This window comes from Pseudopipra pipra, chromosome 6 (assembly GCF_036250125.1).
Source record: "Pseudopipra pipra isolate bDixPip1 chromosome 6, bDixPip1.hap1, whole genome shotgun sequence".
Taxonomy (NCBI): Eukaryota; Metazoa; Chordata; class Aves; order Passeriformes; family Pipridae; genus Pseudopipra; species Pseudopipra pipra.
This window is the reverse complement of record NC_087554.1, coordinates 37,581,686-37,599,084: the sequence shown is the minus strand read 5'-3', so window position 1 is coordinate 37,599,084 and position 17,399 is coordinate 37,581,686. Positions and strand designations below refer to the sequence as shown.

Here is a 17,399-nt window from a genome sequence, read left to right as displayed (position 1 = left end):
GTATCAAAATAAAAGTATTTGAAAAAAAAATTGTAGTTATGAAGATGCTGATGCTCTGTTTTTCTGTTTTACGTTGAAGGTAATCATGACAGTAGCAGAGGAGTTGTTGTGTTCTGCTTCTCAGAACGGTCGCATTTCACTGCAGCGAACACAGGCTGGATGGCTGTTGATAGCTGCCCTCATGACATTAGGTAGTAGCTTTCTACAATTTTTCTTAAACTCCATTAAGCTGTTCGGTGTCACGTCTCTGATTTTAGTTCTTTTGAGATTTTATGTAATTTACCACTGCAAAATCATTAAAAAACCCTGAAATGTTTGGAATGTTTTATCTTAAAAAGATTTTTTAAAATGTCATTTCTCTCAAATTTACTGCTAGTTCATTGGGAGCAATGTCTGAACACTAGTGACTGAGTGGGACCGCTATTAGTTAAATGTAGAAAATAAATTTCAAAGTCAATCTAACCAAATGTCTTCGTGGTCATGAATTGTTAAACATCTGTCCCAGCACAATTTGAGCTAATCATTTGTATATCCCTCTTGTCAGGCATTTGAAATCTTACAGAACTTTATGATATATCTTAATGGTCATATTATTGACTGTGATCAGTAAGTTACTGTTAAAGAATGTATTTTATTGGGTTCGATCATATTCTCAAGGTACCTTTCGTGTTTCAGCTATTACTTCTGCCCAACAACTCCCATTTTTTTTCTTATATTATTATATTTAATTAACCTAAAACAAATGCTTGCTTTCCTGAATATCGCTGTTGATTATTACATCTCTTTTATGCTGGTGATCTACAGGGTCTTAGTAAAACAGAGGCTGCAGTTGGCTTGGTAGCATACTGGTAAATGTGTCAGTGGGTATGCAGTTATATAGGAAAATGAAGTACCAAGATAGTAAACATCTGAGAAATTATATATGAGAAGGCTGGAAAAGTAGCATAAGGTTTTATTCACTGCTGTAAAGATTTTGTGAACTCAGGGAAAAGGAATGAAAGAGAAAATTTAATTTTATTAATGCTGCATTGACATGACAGCTGTCAACGTTTATAGGTCCTGCAGTTGTCCAACATCATCTGCCACGAATGCTGTTACTGTGGAAGTGCATCTTTCCATCATCTCCTAAAGACCTAGAAACAGAGAAGACACGAGGAGATTCGTTTACCTGGCAAGTAACACTGGAAGGTCGTGCTGGTGCTCTTTGTGGTAAGTGGGATTTACTGTCTTTCTCTGCATATTTATAGTTGGGCTGTTAGTTTATTTTTCCTTCTGACAGAACAAGGACTCTTCCTATTGATTTTTTTTTTCACTAGATGGTAAAGGATGTATTCACTCCCCAACATAAGTGCTTCTATATCTCTATTTACATATGTATATATGTGTGTTTAATTTTTGTTAAAAAAAACCCCAACTAATAAAAAACCCAAGATGGTTTTTCCTCTTGTTCTTCTAATCAGTTGATTTTCAAGCAGTAAATGATAATCAGGAAGCTTGTTTCTCTAGTTTAACATACATATCACAGTAATGAATGAAGACCCAAAGCAGGATATGTTCTGTTGTTTTTTTTATTATGTTTTTTCTGTTGTTCCTTTTATTATGTTTGGAAAAAAGACGTTCTCTTTCCTATCACGTAACTTAATATAAGCAAAATAGAATTGGTGAGTCATTCAAACACATTTGTGGGAGTGGGAAGACTTGGGTAAAAATTGTGATAAGGTAGTTGCACTTCTCACCTTGTGAAGAGCACTTTGTATGTGACTGCTGTCTGGTTTAGGTTGCAATTTTTGAATGAAATACTGTGAATTTGGGTTTCCAGGAAATTACTTCAGTAATTTTCTTCAAATACTTAATATGTTTCAGTCATGTATTCTAGAGTACTAAAGGGTCCTTTGCATTGCAGAAATATGAACCCTGGTGTAGTGATCACCCCTCTCTCTTACTGTTAAGATTTATCACAAAGTGCTGAATTCAATAGTAATTTCATTTTACAAGTAAACTAAACAATTAACCTATGAGTATTTTCTCTTTAGAAAATAGGTATTTAATACTTCATATTCTCTAGGTGCTTTTGAAAATTAAACTCGAGTTTAGTTTTTCATAAATAATGAAAAATACTTGTATACATATTAGCTGGTTCATAAGGTACAGTAATTAAACTAATTTGCAATGGAAAACAGTAAGCAGTAGGTCATTTAATCATCCTTCTTCTATTTTTTTATTATTATCCTGGAATTATCATGAAGTTGAGTTATATACTGTAACTCAGTTTATAACGAAAAGCAAAAAATAGGTCAATTTGTATATGCAATTAAAAGTCAGACTATGAATGTCCAAGCTGAGACAACAAAACAGTGCATCTGTAAACATGACTTTTTTCATGAGATTTTTATCAGTTTCTTCAATTTTATAGGCTAAAATATTTTTTAATTTTGTTTGTTTGTTTGTTTGTTTTCTTCTACTTTTACATTATTAGTGATGTAATGATGTGATTACTTTGCTGATGTGATTTTGTGCCTGCAAGATACCTCACACTAAGTAAATTAAAATCCAATTCCTTTTCTAGCTATCAAAAGCTTTGTTTCCCACTGTGGTGGTCTTCTTACGGATGAAGTTGTTCAGAGACTTCTTCCTCCTCTCCCAAGTGCTGTTGATTTATTGACACAGTAAGTGTGTGTACGAAGCTGTTAAATGGATTCTGGTTTTGAGAAGCTCCAGAGTAATGTGCATTTGACTTAGCACAGTTTCTGAAGAACCTTCTTTTCAAAGGACAGAAATCAGAGTCTATGTGTTTGCAGATTCCAGTGTCATGTGAAAAAGCTAAGGAAGAAGCTATTGAGTGGGTTTTTTAAGTTAGTGTTTATATTCTACTTTTTTAATCAAACATGCACATTTGTGTTTATATACAATCATTTTTTATAAAATAAAAACAAAGTTCAAGAATATGATTAGAAAAAATCTTTTAGGCATGGGCACTTTTTATATATGTATTCAGAACTAAGTTGGAAAGGGTTTTATAATTTTTAAACATTTGCCTTTGGAATATAGAGTGATTTAATGCATTTAGGCTTTAAACTCTAACTTAGAGAAATATATCCACAAAAGTTTATTGTCATAAATATAGGTAAAATCAAAGAAAATAGAAAATCTTGTTTATTTCTCTGGTATTAAGTAAAAATAATGCCTGGGAATGGACAACAGACATTCTATCAGAATATATGAAATAAATTGGATTCCTTCTACTATTGGTAATGCCAATCAGAACTGTAGTTATATAATACATACAAATTTTAAAAGCATTTGGCAGAGTGGTACAAATGAAACTGGGGCATTACGTAATGCTTGCATCTTTAACATCTCTGATGTGCTTTTTATATTTTAAGGCTCTCTTCAATATATAAATCATACGGAAATGCTTTAAAAACACCATCAACAATTTACAGACATAAACTTTATGAATTACTAGCAGTATTGCCTCCAAAGACCTATGAAGGTATGTACTTCCATACAGAGAGAAATCCATTAAAAATACCATGGGCTTATTTTTAAGTTTTTGCTCAATGTAAATTCAGGTAGCAAAAATTAGTTTCACCCTTTCTAAAAAACAAATGTTATTCTGTCTATTTAAATTTGATGAATTGTAGCAAAGTCACTGTGGTTTTGAAAAGGTAGTGTTCATGATCTCTTTTCCCCCTCTCCTATTATAAATATAGGCCTCTGTTACACATATAGACTTTTGTTCTATTTTTGGTTGAAACTAGAAGGCAGACAACCTTTCAATTTCAAAGTAGTTGAAAAAAAATCTTTTTTATGCCTGTTTTATTTTCCATTGAATCCTGAATCCCAAAGGTGTAATCTTAGTTTAAATCAGTTGCATATAGTCTATGAAATAATTTCATTTAATTAATTTAAGTAAACATATATTACAGATATATTAACCTGATCCTGTGCAGATTGTGGCTAAGAAGTTTGTATTTAAAGAACAATTTCAACAAAATTTGGGGATTGACTTACTTTTCTGTAGGAGAACATAACTAAGTATTTAAAATCCAGCCCTCTAATGCAGTAACTATGCACTGTAGTTAGATGGGTCTAACAGTTCAGCTAAAACGTTAAATACCTTTGTTGTCTTTGAATTGTTTGCCATACAGTACTGTATGGACTTCAGTAAGGAACCACAGTGTTTTTGACAGCTGTAAAGAGAAGTATAAGGTATTTTTTCAGGACAGAGACAATATGGGCCAGCCAGGGTCTAAATTAGCTGTGTCCTCTTTATCGTGGAGGGAATCCGTACTCAAATGATGTGCTCCATCTAGTGGTAACGGCTAAATAAATCGGGACAAATCCCTGACTTATGCCTTAAAGCTGCCGTCACATTGGAATTCTGTATATAACACTGGAAGCATGGTGTATAATACTTATTCGTGACTTGAGTTTAAAAGACTGAAAATTACACTTCCATCCCTTAGAACAAGTTATTCCTTTTGTTTCTTTATTACAGGGGTAACATTTTATACAATACAAGCATTTGGTATGGGTTTGGCAGTTTCTTGATGTGTTTGAGATTTCTGTGTTATGTTCTAACTTCGTTGAAAATACACCGTGTTTTACAGTGTGACCTGCAAAGCATGATTCATGTGAGAGAGCATCCTAGCTGAGGGTGCTGCATCCTAAATCCAATAAATAAAGAAAAAGCTTGTAAGGTTTCTTGTAAATAAGGGGTCACCCTGCTGAAAGCTTTGAGAATAGCCTTAGAATCAAAGCAGTTACTTGACAGGTGTAGTCTCAGACGTATCCACCCATGTGTAATACAACAGTATGAGAGTGGAGAAAGAATGGAAATGCATACATCGCCAGAACTTATTTCCAAGATCTGCTATATATTTTAATGTATAAGTGTGCATCATTTAAAAGTGTGATGAAAAGTTTCTAAGGTAAAACTTGAAACAAATGCCATTCTTTCCATATTATTTCCAGTATGAAAGCTTCATGCAGAAACTGTATGTCTTTGCAAATACCTGGATTTTTAAAAATTATATATTTCGGAAAACAATATCATCATGAAACCCAGAATTCTTTTTCGATGTCTAAATTCAGTCATTATCAATAGGAACAATATTAGGAGTACTCTGGTGTTGCACAGCATGTCACATTTTGCATGGCTCAGAGTGACACACTGAATGAGAAACTTTCACCAGTTCATAGTTTTATTTCTTTTGTCTTTGTTTTCTTTCATCCAGGTAGTTAGGCAGATGCTAGAAACCTGCAAGCTGTTTCTTTTTGAGAAAATTGGTGATGGAAACATACACCAGGAGTTGCAACTCAAGCTTTTAGCATTTGCAAATAACGTGCAAAACTTGGTTTCTTTAGCACAAGAGGAACAAAACAAAATACCCAGGAAAATGAACAGTTGAAAACAGATTCTTTATTCATAGATCCCAGCTTCTTTGTCAATTCAAGGCTTTAGATTTCTGAGGCCTGAGACACTAAGACTTGTTTAGGCTCTGCTTGGTCCTTTCCTGCTCACTTTCTGCCTTTTAGAGGCAGTTTCTTTTACTGTTTTCATCACTAAAAATCAATATCAACTCAAACAGCATAATTTTACGAAGATCTACTATGAGTGTGCATGAATAGTAAGTGATTATTTGCATTATTTCAGCGATGACAGAAATGAAAAGAGCATATTAGGTAAACATGAACATCAGTGAAATACACTGAACATGTTTTAGTTGCTGTCTTCAATTGTGTCTGAACAGTTAAGACTTTGCAATTTATCTGATCCAAAGTATGAACTTTTTAAGCTGGTGAAAGCTGTTTCTGTTTCTAAGATGAAGAATCATATTTGTGATCATTTTCATGTGTAATTAGATCCGGATTATAATGTGCTCATGTTTTTGAGGCTAAACATTTATTTCCTGTTACTTAATACAAAAAGTTTTATAATGTCCAGATTGAAAATTTCACACAAGTAATTTCAGTAGTCTGAATTTTATTAGATTTGTTGATGCTTTCTGTTGTCTGAAATTAATGTGTTTTGTCAGACAACTCATTAGGTTTCTTTTCATTCTTCAGCTTTTTGTGCTTGTTACGTTCCACTGTCTAAACCATAAAATTGAATACAAGCATTCACTTCTCTTTCTTAATAGGATGAGATGAATAGCTAGAATGCTGGAACAGCATTCTGGCTCAAAATTTTGAACTGCTTTACATTGGGAAAATATTGTTTGACATGTTGAGGATTGCCAAGTGTCTGAGACTAAAATAAATTTTAATTTGGTTAAAAAAATGGGTATCTCAATTACATTTGATTTTAAAAGCTGTTCTCATAGGAAGGGAATTTAAAAGAAAAAAAAGGTGTTGTGATGAGCAATAATGAAAGAACAGCTTCTAGTTCTTAACTACTGTGTTTTTTTGAAAAGGCTCAATTTGTGTCCCTGGCACACACTATTTGTGCGCCTTGCAATATATTTGATAGTGCTAACTTTTTGCATTTAGATTTGAGTAAAGCATTTTGGAAAAATTACATACTTGCCTAATTAGTCAGGGAGGCAGGCAAAGCAACAGATGCCTGCAGGGAAGACAGGCTGATGAGGCCAGGAGTTTGGTAAGTAGGGGAGAGAAAGTCAGCTTTCTCAGAACAGTTTCAATTTTCAGAAAGGGTAAAATAGCTGGTTGTAGCTACCAGCTCCAACTATAATAATTCTGCTTGTGCTCATGGGGTGCTAATAACTGTGTTGTCCCGTTTTTTGGAACTTCAATGTGTTGAGAAATGATAAGCAACTTTAGTGCAAACAGATAGTTGTGCAATCATCTAAACTGAATGCAAAGAATTGGATATGTGGAGTTAAGCTCCTCCTCTTAGTGCTGATATTTCCCTATTCTTGAGGACTTGACTTTGCAACCTTAATGCTCTGGAGGTAAATTCTTATGTAATATTTGTATAAAGACTGTGTGCATTCTTTAAGATCAGTTCTGCAGATTTTCAACACAACTTAATTATAAATCAGACCTTTCTCATCACGTGTGGTTCAGCGCTGGAAATGTTCTCTCACTACAAGGACTATTTTAATGACCTAAAATAGTCTGAGTCAAAATGCCCAGGGTTGGTGTTTATGTATAATGTACAACCTTGTCAGAAATATTAAGTACAAAAATATGTGAAACTCAACTAATAGTGTAATTTATCATAGCATAACCTACAGTAAATTTCTCTTGCTTTGCTTTTCACATGCAAACTCATAAAACAGGGGACTATGCTCATCAGATTTTGTTATTTATCAAACTTATGGATGTTTTAAATTACCTCGACTTGCCAAGTCCAAGTATTCCCATGTAATTATGTAATACATTTCACAGCATTAATTTTCAGGAAATAGAAGAAAATATAGCTGTGTTTGTAACTGCCTTTTTTCCTCTACTTTAATTGTAAATGTAACTAATTTACTGGATTATCACTTGTATGGCACTATGCCTTCTGTAAAAGTCTTTGCTTTTCAGCTTCTGGATTGCTTAGCTTGCTTATCTCAGATACTGCTCTGTTGTTTCCCCTGTAACAGAGGGTTCTCCAATTAACTATTTGAAGACTTGAGAGAAATGTTAGATGGATGTTGCTATTTCAGTATAAATATCTTGCTCCCAAAGTTGCTCGTTGCAAGTAATTAACCAGAAATTTTAAATATTTTTCCTTTAACTTAAAGGAAGTTTCTGTGCTGTTCTGAAAGAGTTAGTGACCGACTTGACTGTCCCAGATAGCCAGATTGATGCCTCTACGTTCTTGCTTCCACCGCTTTGTCATGAGAATGATCTCATTTTACTTGGTCCCTTACTGCAAGAGACTGACCACCGATTTATCGAAGAGCAGGTACTTTTTGTTCTGTTATAAAGGTAGTAGTTCTAGTTATGAGGGTCAGTGCTCATTTAGACTTGGCCAAAAATACAGCTATCCCTTTTTTCTTTCTTACAGCTCCTTTTAGGTAGCAGCATAGCCAGTGGCAGCCTGGAGTACGACCCTCACGCAATTTATGAGAAAGCTGGAAAAGGGGACTCTGTACCCAAACCACTACCTCCTGCATTGTCTGTTATCAGTGCAGCAACTCGACTTTTTGGAGTTATGTTTTCCCATATAGCAGAATCTCACAGGTAAAGTAGTAACTACAACTGCTGGGGAATTTGGGAGATGTTATGAGATGGTCACAGTGTTTGACATTGAATACAGAAAAAACAGTTCTGAAAATATAATTAATTGCTTAAGTGGATTCTGTAAACCATGTGAATAATATAATTTAGACCACCAAATTGTTCAAGTTTCTCTTTAAAGTTACTGACAACAAAAAAGCACATCCAGCAAGAGGTTACTGTCATAATAAATTCTGTTGACCGGGAAAAATGTTTTGTTCTGATAGCCAGATCAAAATGGAAGTTATTTTAAGAGCTATTGCACTATTTTTGTGGTGCTTAATACATAATTACTAAATACCTTAGAAACAAAGAGGGACAAAAGGGGTAGGAAGCGGCAGCATAAGGAACCCTCATCCTGCCTCATTCATTATAAAAAGTAGATGGGAAGAAACAAGTGCGTGTCTTACCACAGTTCTGTCAAGGTATAAGAATGCTCGAAAGGGTTCACAAAATTCTCTTGTGTGTATGAACTTCCTACTGCGCACATGGCATTTTGGTTTGTTTCACATTTATGAACACACTGCTTGCTAAGGCATAAAATTCCTTAAGATTTTTGTGTGCTGTTGCTTCTTCTGTATGCTGCTGGTAATATTTTCGAATGCGGCTTTAGAGCAGATCAATTATTTTTAAAATAAACAGCTTTGTATTTTCAAAGCCAACGGTACTTAGACCTCAGATCATGATCATTATAGATAGTAATGGCTTTATTTACCCTATGTGGGATGAGTGCTTAGTCTTGACGAGCCCTGAGTCTTGATATTTTCACTACCTAGAATGCTCGGGATTTAGTGTAAGTTTGAGGCAGCTTTTTGAATGTGAGAATACCTGCCAATAAAATTGCCATGTGATTTATTTGTTCTTCTGACTCCCCTTTACTTTCTTATTCTGTCTTCACTGACTGCTTTTAATGTGGATTTTTTTTCTGTTTGGGTTTTTCACCCCAACTATCGCCACCTTGCTGGTTGGTTTTCTTCACCTGTTTCTCAAGACCTGAACTAATTGCTGCTGATAACTGCATTTTCATTTTCTTTTTCTTTTACCTCCTCCTTTCTCAATTGTAAGTCAAAATGCATCATTCCCCTATACCGTTTGTTTTAATAATTTCTGTTTAATGTTAATTAGAAGAAATGATTATCTGTGAATACATTTGTTATAAGGAAACAAAGGCAAAGAGTTCATGTTCATGGATCAGTTACTTTTTCTAATACAGAATACCCATTTTTTTGTAGGAGACGGGGATGCCAGTTGAAGGAAAATTCTCAAGAGTTAATTTGCTCCACCTCTGTTTCTGTAATATACAGGCTTTGTTATGAGTTTTAAAATAGAATTGAAACTCTTGAATTATTTCTTTAACTTTCAATTCTGTGGTTTCTTTTCTGTTTTGGTTTAAGGCTCCAGGCATTAGAACAGTTGTTGAATTCCATAAAGCAAACAAAAGGATCACGACAACAAATAGTACAACTACATGTCGTGTCAGCCTTTTCTACTTCCTTAAAGGTAAATCTCCCCTCTCTCTCTCCTTTCTTTCCTCTCCTTTGTTTCTCTCTCTCTTGCTAAAATATAGCACCTGTTGCTTCAAATGTGTCAACTGCTGTGATTTAAACCCAGCCACGCAACCACTCGCTAACTCCCCCATAGTGGGACAGGGGAAAGAATCATAAAAGTGAAAAAACTCATGGGTTGAGATAAAGACAGTTTAATAGGGAAAGCAAAAGCCGCACACACAAGTAAAGCTTTGTACAGTATTTGTATTTGGAGCATATTTAATATGGAATCCAGATAACTGCTAGAGCTTTTACTCATACTCTTATTTTGGACTGAGATTTTTCTTTGTGTCTTTCCATTCTCACTGGTTTTCTTCTTGATATTATTTCCTAAAGTTTATGCTTATATGTTGGTTTATTTTGTTCTACTACAATCTGTCCAGTATTTCTTAAAATAGTAATGTTGATATTGTAATGCTGTGCTGTGATGTACACTTATGCAGGGCTAGATGTCTAACTCTCAAAACAGCAAATAAAAAGAGAGGAATTCCTCAGGTAAAGTGGAAGAAAATAAAATTCCTTCTGCAGGTCTTGAGTTTTTTGCATGACAGAAAAGCACATTCTAATTCATATTCTATTTAATATATTTAATATTTATTTTTAGCATTTGGCTAACTGCAAGGGAAGTTTAGGTTCAGAAGAAGTTAGAAGGTCTGCCCTGGCATTGGTAATGGGTGCCTTGGAAAGCAATAATCCACTCCTAAGATGTGCTGCTGCAGAGTGTTTGGCCAGGTTGGCACAGGTGGTTTCTGACAGTGCCTTCACCGCCGGATTAGCACAAGTCAGTTTTGACAAGTAAGTTCAGAAAAAGCGTGGTTACTAGTTGAGTTTATAAAAGTGTTTGAGAAATCTACCTAGCGACTATGATGATAATTTTTAAAAGATGATTTCCTTCATGAATTTGATGTCACTTGAGAAATAACAGAAAAAAGCACAGCCTGAGTTCTGCATGTAGTTCTTAGTTTTGGTGATCTTGAAGAAGATTGTCTAAGTAACCATGTAGACTTTAAAATAAATTAAATTCTCTGCTGTATCTAAAATCATTTTGGTATTTTCTTCAGATAAGAAATGATATATGAACTTAGAATTTTGGCAATGTAACAGTGTCTAATTAAATGTTTTGCTTATTATATTCCAGAAATTTCATTTGTACATGTGCTTATTGCATAGTAAGAGTCTTGGTGATTAAACTAACAGCTTTCTTTCAATTAATAGGCTAAAATCTGCCAGGGATGTGGTATCAAGAACAGGTCATTCTTTGGCTCTGGGATGTCTGTATAGGTACCTAGGAGGAATAGGTTCTACTCAGCACCTGAATGCATGTGTTGGAATCCTGTATACTTTATCTCAGGACAGTACTTCTCCTGATGTACAGGTACTTGCCACTTATATAAAAATGTTATGTTACAAATTAATTGAATTATATTCTGGGGTATAAGGTTTCTTTTCTTGTAAGAGTAACACTTCACAACCTCTTAGGTATACCTCACAGGTAATGGTTAGAGCAGCAAAGGCAATGTAGAAGATAGCCCCTGCTTGAAATCCACCTTCAACAACTTCCCTAGCAACAAATACGATGATATGTATGAGGTTCTTACTTAATGATCAGCGAGGCTGATAAGGCTAATATATACTGGCTTCAGAAGCAGTATGTGATGTTTTAGAAATTAATTCATTTCACATTCACCTATATCTTGACTTTGACTGGATAGTACCTAAGTTTTTTTGTTTGTGTCAGTTTTTGTCTCTTCTACAATGTTTACATCACATTTTTTGTGATGTAAATAACAGGGATTTGTAGCCTAAATGCTGTAGAACTTGGTGAATATACATCCTTGAATAATGCTAAGTTTTAAAGACTAATTCACATTATTTCTCTGTGGCTAAAACTGTTATCTATCAGAATAGCTTTAAAAGACATCGAGTGTATTTAATGTATTTGTATAAATCTCAGTTAAAGAATTTTTAAATCTTTTTTCACAATATCTTTACACAGAGAAGAACTGTATGTGGACATGAAACAGATGTGGCTATTGGTGCAAAGTAACTGCAACTAAAACAATAGGTTGTTTCAGCAACTCAGTATTTTTTCACAATTCTCTTGTTCTTGCACATGGAACTGTAAGAAACTTTAAAAAGAGTGGAATGTATTTAAGGAATAATAATCACTGTTAAATTAATTTACTACTAAATTCAAATTTTTGTTAATTAACAATGAAAAATTTGAAATAGTTGTTGCATTGCAGAATATACAGTTCCTTGTAAAATATTCAAAATGACTTATTCAACATCAGATTCTTAAGGTTTCTTTCTATAACCTCTCCATTTGTTCCTTTGGAACCTAAAAGTGCAACTTTTATTGCACTTCATTACTGAATTTCACTTGAACTATCAAGTTTTTTAAAAAATCTTACATTTATCACATAAACATTACATGACTTCTCTTATTTTACAGGCATGGGCACTACACTCTCTGTCACTGATAGTAGATTTGGCTGGGCCCTTGTATCATGTGCATGTGGAACCTACCTTATCTCTTGTTCTCATGTTGTTGTTGACTGTACCTCCTGCTTATGCTGAAGTTCACCAAAGCCTTGGTCGCTGTTTAAATACACTTATTACCACGCTGGGCCCTGAGTTGCAAGGTATGTAACATATAAAAGCATCAGCTTGGTTTGGATTAGCAACAGAATTGCTAAACATTGTTTGAATGTGTGATTGCAATTGTAACAAACAAGCAGATGCTAAGATTTTTTTCCTCCTTTTAAGACAGTATTTCACAGGCCATGACTTTATGCAATGAAGATGACATGACTGCTAGTTTTCTAAAAATAGTATGTCTTCTTGTTTGAACTGGTTCTCCAAACCTTGCCTTTGGCTGAAATTTCTTACATAAATTTTTACATTTTACAATTCTTACATTTTTACATCTTGTAATTCTAGCATGAGAACAGAAGATACTCGTATTTCAAGAGTTAGGAGCCAATCTGTGTCTTAGTTATGATGCACACATTTAAAATTTGCATCTAAATCACCTTTTAGATAGCTGGACAGTGAAATTTCCAGAGAGCAATGTGATCATTACTCGTTGATATTAAAGTATAGCAGAGACACAGAAGTCATCCTTCAAGAGGATAAATGTTGGCTGACTTGGGAAAAAACAGGTTGTCATTTTTATTAAAAAAACCCCAAAAACCAAAAAAGTGATGTTTTAAAACCAAAAAAACCAAACCCTACTTTTTTTATTCCAAATATAGGCAGCAGTACAACAGTTTCAGCCTTAAGAACTTCCTGCCTCTTGGGCTGTGCAGCGATGCAGGATAATCCTGATTGCCTTGTTCAGGCTCAAGCCATCTCTTGCCTTCAGCAGCTTCACATGTTTGCTCCTCGGCACGTCAACTTGTCTAACCTTGTAAGCTGCCTATGTGTGAGTATATATTTACTAGTCTATATCCTTGTATTTTAAAACATTTTGCTCAGAAACACTTAAAAAATGCAGATGTTTCTTTAACCAGAGAAACTGATCATTGTGTAGGGGTAAGGTGTTTCATGTCCTTCTACAGGCAAGTATTCTATATTTTTTCTTTTTTTTCTCTCAGTTTATGCTTCCCCTTTACGAGATGAGCACATTCTGTAGAAATCTTGGCCTTCTGAACTGCTTGCAAGCGCATTCTGCTGCTCTTAAGGCCAGTTGTCTGGCAGGATATACCATTCATTACAAATTTCTGATGGATTTTTACCAGCTATTTTATGTTGACCATTTTTTTCCTTTTGCTGCTTTTTCTGCCTTGGGTGAAGGATTGATTAAAAATATTTGTGTGTACCGATTACTGAGAATTGTTTGGTTTCGTTTTGTTCTTTCATGATGCTGAAAAATTATAGATTTCTCTGTTTTGTGATTTCTGTAGCACTAGTGCTTCAATGTACTGACATCTTGGCAGTCAGTATAAATATTTCTGACAGTTACATAAATAATAGTCAAACCAGGTCTTTGGAAAAAATAAACAAAACTCTTTTTCAGTCCCATTTGACACAGAGGTTGGAGAGTTTATTTGCTGTGGGGGTTTTTTGTTTGTTTCTTTTTCTTTTCACTCAATATCTCTCTGTCTTTGAAAAGTTTTTGTTCTGAAGCACGTAAAAAAATAAAGGCAAAAATAATTTTCTGGTAGTTATTAGCCCTGGTGTTTTTTGTGGGCTAGGTAGAAACAAAAACCCACAGAGACAGTAAAGTATGGTGGGGTTTTGTTTTAATCTTGTCTATACTAACACAGTTCTTATTCACATCTTCTACTGGGTAGCTCTTGTGTATCGATACTGACTATATGTTAATTTTGGATAAAGTTTAGATTCCTCTAGTTTTCTTTATTCAGTTTGACTAGCAACAAGATTGTGGGAGGTAGGAAAAATTGAAGGTCTTTCAGCCCCACTTTGTGATAGGCATGAATATGCTAATTGCAGAAGAACTGGAACTAATCTGAAGTGTTCTTTGTTTTAACATACACTAAGAATTATTTTCTCTTCTCTGGGTTAAAATCAGTTTTTCTTACATTGATAAAATCACAGCAAACCATGTAAGCCACTCTCTTGCTCAGAGGATGTGTTAGCATTTGGGATAATTTCTAAGTCTGTGTGCAGTCTGCTTCTGTGTCTCTAGCTAATATCAACTATCTAACTAATAAAGAGGACATCATGATAAAGTTGTCTATACAATATTACTGATTTTTATTGTTTTTACAAGTGGTCTGAAAGTACTTCATACAGTACTTTATGAATTTCATAATGTTAAATTACTCAATTAAGAGAAAACATGGTTCATAGCTTGACTGTGTGTGTTCATTCATCTGTACACGTGTGTGTTCCTCTCTAACCCAGAAATGATTCTGGGCTTCACAGGGTAGGAATCCAAAGAAATCACTGGCCTTACTTTTCTCATTCCCATGAACTTGTTATACAACTAGGGACAATTTTGCTGACACTGACAATTCAGTAAATGCCACTACGTCTCTGAAGAGTATCATAAACAAGGTTTGAGTGTGTACTTTTCAGGTCTGTGAGAAGATAATTGCACAATCAGAATTCTACATTTGTAGAACACTCCATCCATCCATGTAGTTTCCACCCACTAAACCACCATCTCACTAGGGAAGCAGGATAAATTATTGGATCTGAAATCTGCTCTTGACTCTGCTGTTTGCTCAGAAGGTGACCCTCAGCTAATTATTCTTCATGAGTTTAAATGTCTGCAAGCTGGAGAACGAAGTGTCACTGTCCTCCTTTGCAATACATTTTGAAGTAGCATATAAAAACTAGGCACTAGATAGTGTGAATATTCACCACTCTACTCCTTATTTGGGGCAGAAAAACAGGAGAGGCAAAGAATCTGTGGTCAGATGAGCGATCTTTTACCCCTCTGTCAAGGAATTCTCACTCAATTTGAAAACAAATGTGCAAAGAATTATTTTTTTTTTCTAGTTTTAGTAGCATTTAGTAGCATAACCGTCTTCATCCTATTTCCCCAAGGATTTTGGAAAATGTCTGTGCTGTCAAACTTGCCTTTTTAAAATTTTCATTCTCCCCACCCCCCTCCCCCTGCTTCCCTCTTCTCTCACCCTCCTCTCTTACTTTCCTCTCCTCTCTCATATCCCCTCCTCTTCTCTCCCCTCTCTCTCCCTCTGTCTCTTCCCCCATCCTCCTCCCCTCCCTCTCTGCCTCTCATTAGGCATGCTAACAATTTCTGTGAGCAGCTGCAAGCTGCCTCCTCCACCTATCTTCCCAGCCCTTAGAGGATGAGATGGTTCAGGTCTCCAAAGTATTTGGACAGTTCAGGTTGTGACTTTGCTAGCACTAGTAAAACATGACTTAGGCAATGGATACATTGCTTCACTGGCTTGGTTTTTTGTGTTACTTTTTTTATAATTGTGTACATGTGCCTGTCGTTATCTAGCTTCCCATCTTTGGTTTCTTTCTGAAAGTGTTCAATGTTGGTCAATTGGATCTTTCATGGAGTGTCTAACAGTAATGCTTATCCTGCTGTTTGATCTCTTGGCTCCAGCAGAACAGAAATTGCATGCTTTTAATGTCTAAAATTATCTCTGAAACTAACTTAGTTGAGCACAGATTGCTAAAGAGCTTATCAATGTAAGCTTATGATGTAGTATTCCTCAACATAGTGAATGTCAGTTTTCAGCTCTAAGATACTAAAGATATTTTGAAACACAATAAGTATACATTGTCAATAACTATGCTGTACTGCTGTCTTGGTACTGTTTAAGTACTAATTTTAGAGGCAACTGGATTGCAATTTAAGTGTGTTCAACTTATTAAATATAAGATAAACGAAGTAAGCAAATGAGGGTTTTGGTATATTTGAGGTAAGATTCTGAATTTTAATATATGCTGAATTTACATATAACAGTCTCCATGTGTGGTTGATATCACTGTGATATCTATATTTTGGTTTTGTCATGACTGGTTTGTCGTTTGTTTTTTGTGCAGGAAATCTTGTTGGATAATTCTGTGTTGGTAGGTCCCTGTGCCTTGTTAATCCTAAATTTTGCAGTTTGCAGTGGTGTTTTTATTTCATCTTTTATCTTTCCTTTTAACCAGTTTAATGTAATTTCTTTTAGCATGTCAAGTGACATTTTATTGTCATCCTAACCAGATCCTTCCTAACTTTCTGTAGATGGCAGGCATATATTTCATTTATGTGCTTAGTGAGGAATAATTTTGTGTTTAATGTGTTAAGCAGAGAAAGGGGTCTGTTTGTTTAAGTTTTAATGTGATGCTTGCATTTTGTGTCTGTCATTTAGTCCTGTCCCCTGCTTAGAATGTGGAAGAATGAGAGAGATGAAAAATGTGCATCTTGTGTTACTTGGTAGCCTGAATTGGATCCTCTGTTTTTTCCCCTATTGCAAATGAGCACGGAATTTATGCATGTCCAACTTAAAGTAGAATGTGTAGCCTGCTTGCATAAGTGTTGCATTAAAAGCCTCACTTGTTTTAAAGTTTCAATTAAAGTATCTTACAGACATACTTGTTGAGTCAGAGTTCTTGTAAAAGGATTATGCGGAGTGTATCTTTTTACATATTAAATCTGTAAATCTGAGTATTGTAGATTCACGTGCATGCATAGAAATTCTGAAGACGAAGCTTAGTTTTGTTAATCTAACAAAGCTGAAATTTTGTATTGCTTACTCTTTTTGTCCTTGTTGTTTTTTTAAAATATATGTTAAGTAATATATATTAGTCATTTCGACTAACATATATTGGCCTGTTGCTGACAAATGAGGAGCATAGTCTTATGTCCAGGTTTTCCTGCAGCAGACACTCAGCTCTGTTTTAAGGATGGTAATAGCTAAGGGCACACAATTACTTAGTTGTAGAGAAGAATTTTTTTTTTATGATAAACTACACTTAATTTAAAAGAAGCTGCATAAATATTGGTGTAGCCATCTTGCCTGACCACACAGCTAATTTATCATATCTTTGGGATTCCCTTCAGATTTTCTTAAAATTGAAAGCAAGCAAATAAAAATCAGAAAGCTCTGCTCTAACAAAAAAACCTTGAGGCTATGTCTTGGGTTTTTTACATGGTTTTCCTTGTTCCAGTTATAATAAATCTGTAATTGTGTTTTCCAGTGTAAAAAACACTCACTGGCCTGATAGTTGTAAAATATG

At 34.8% G+C, this 17,399-nt stretch overlaps 1 protein-coding gene across 8 annotated transcripts in view; it reads left to right on the top strand.

The window, feature by feature from the left end:
- The window catches only part of HEATR5A (HEAT repeat containing 5A), a 67,579-nt gene that overhangs the window by 28,870 nt on the left and 21,310 nt on the right, over window positions 1-17,399 (top strand). For 6 of the 8 annotated variants that reach the window (XM_064658559.1, XM_064658553.1, XM_064658556.1 and 3 more), the window contains 12 exons: window positions 80-191; window positions 1,057-1,209; window positions 2,567-2,666; window positions 3,384-3,493; window positions 7,698-7,861; window positions 7,964-8,139; window positions 9,570-9,675; window positions 10,327-10,517; window positions 10,938-11,097; window positions 12,178-12,367; window positions 12,980-13,149; window positions 16,218-16,244. In XM_064658559.1, coding sequence (XP_064514629.1) covers window positions 80-191; window positions 1,057-1,209; window positions 2,567-2,666; window positions 3,384-3,493; window positions 7,698-7,861; window positions 7,964-8,139; window positions 9,570-9,675; window positions 10,327-10,517; window positions 10,938-11,097; window positions 12,178-12,367; window positions 12,980-13,149; window positions 16,218-16,244 — 1,659 coding nt within the window. The remainder of the gene's footprint in view (window positions 1-79; window positions 192-1,056; window positions 1,210-2,566; window positions 2,667-3,383; window positions 3,494-7,697; window positions 7,862-7,963; window positions 8,140-9,569; window positions 9,676-10,326; window positions 10,518-10,937; window positions 11,098-12,177; window positions 12,368-12,979; window positions 13,150-16,217; window positions 16,245-17,399) is intronic. The other 2 variants (XM_064658557.1, XM_064658558.1) reach the window with 1 other exon arrangement.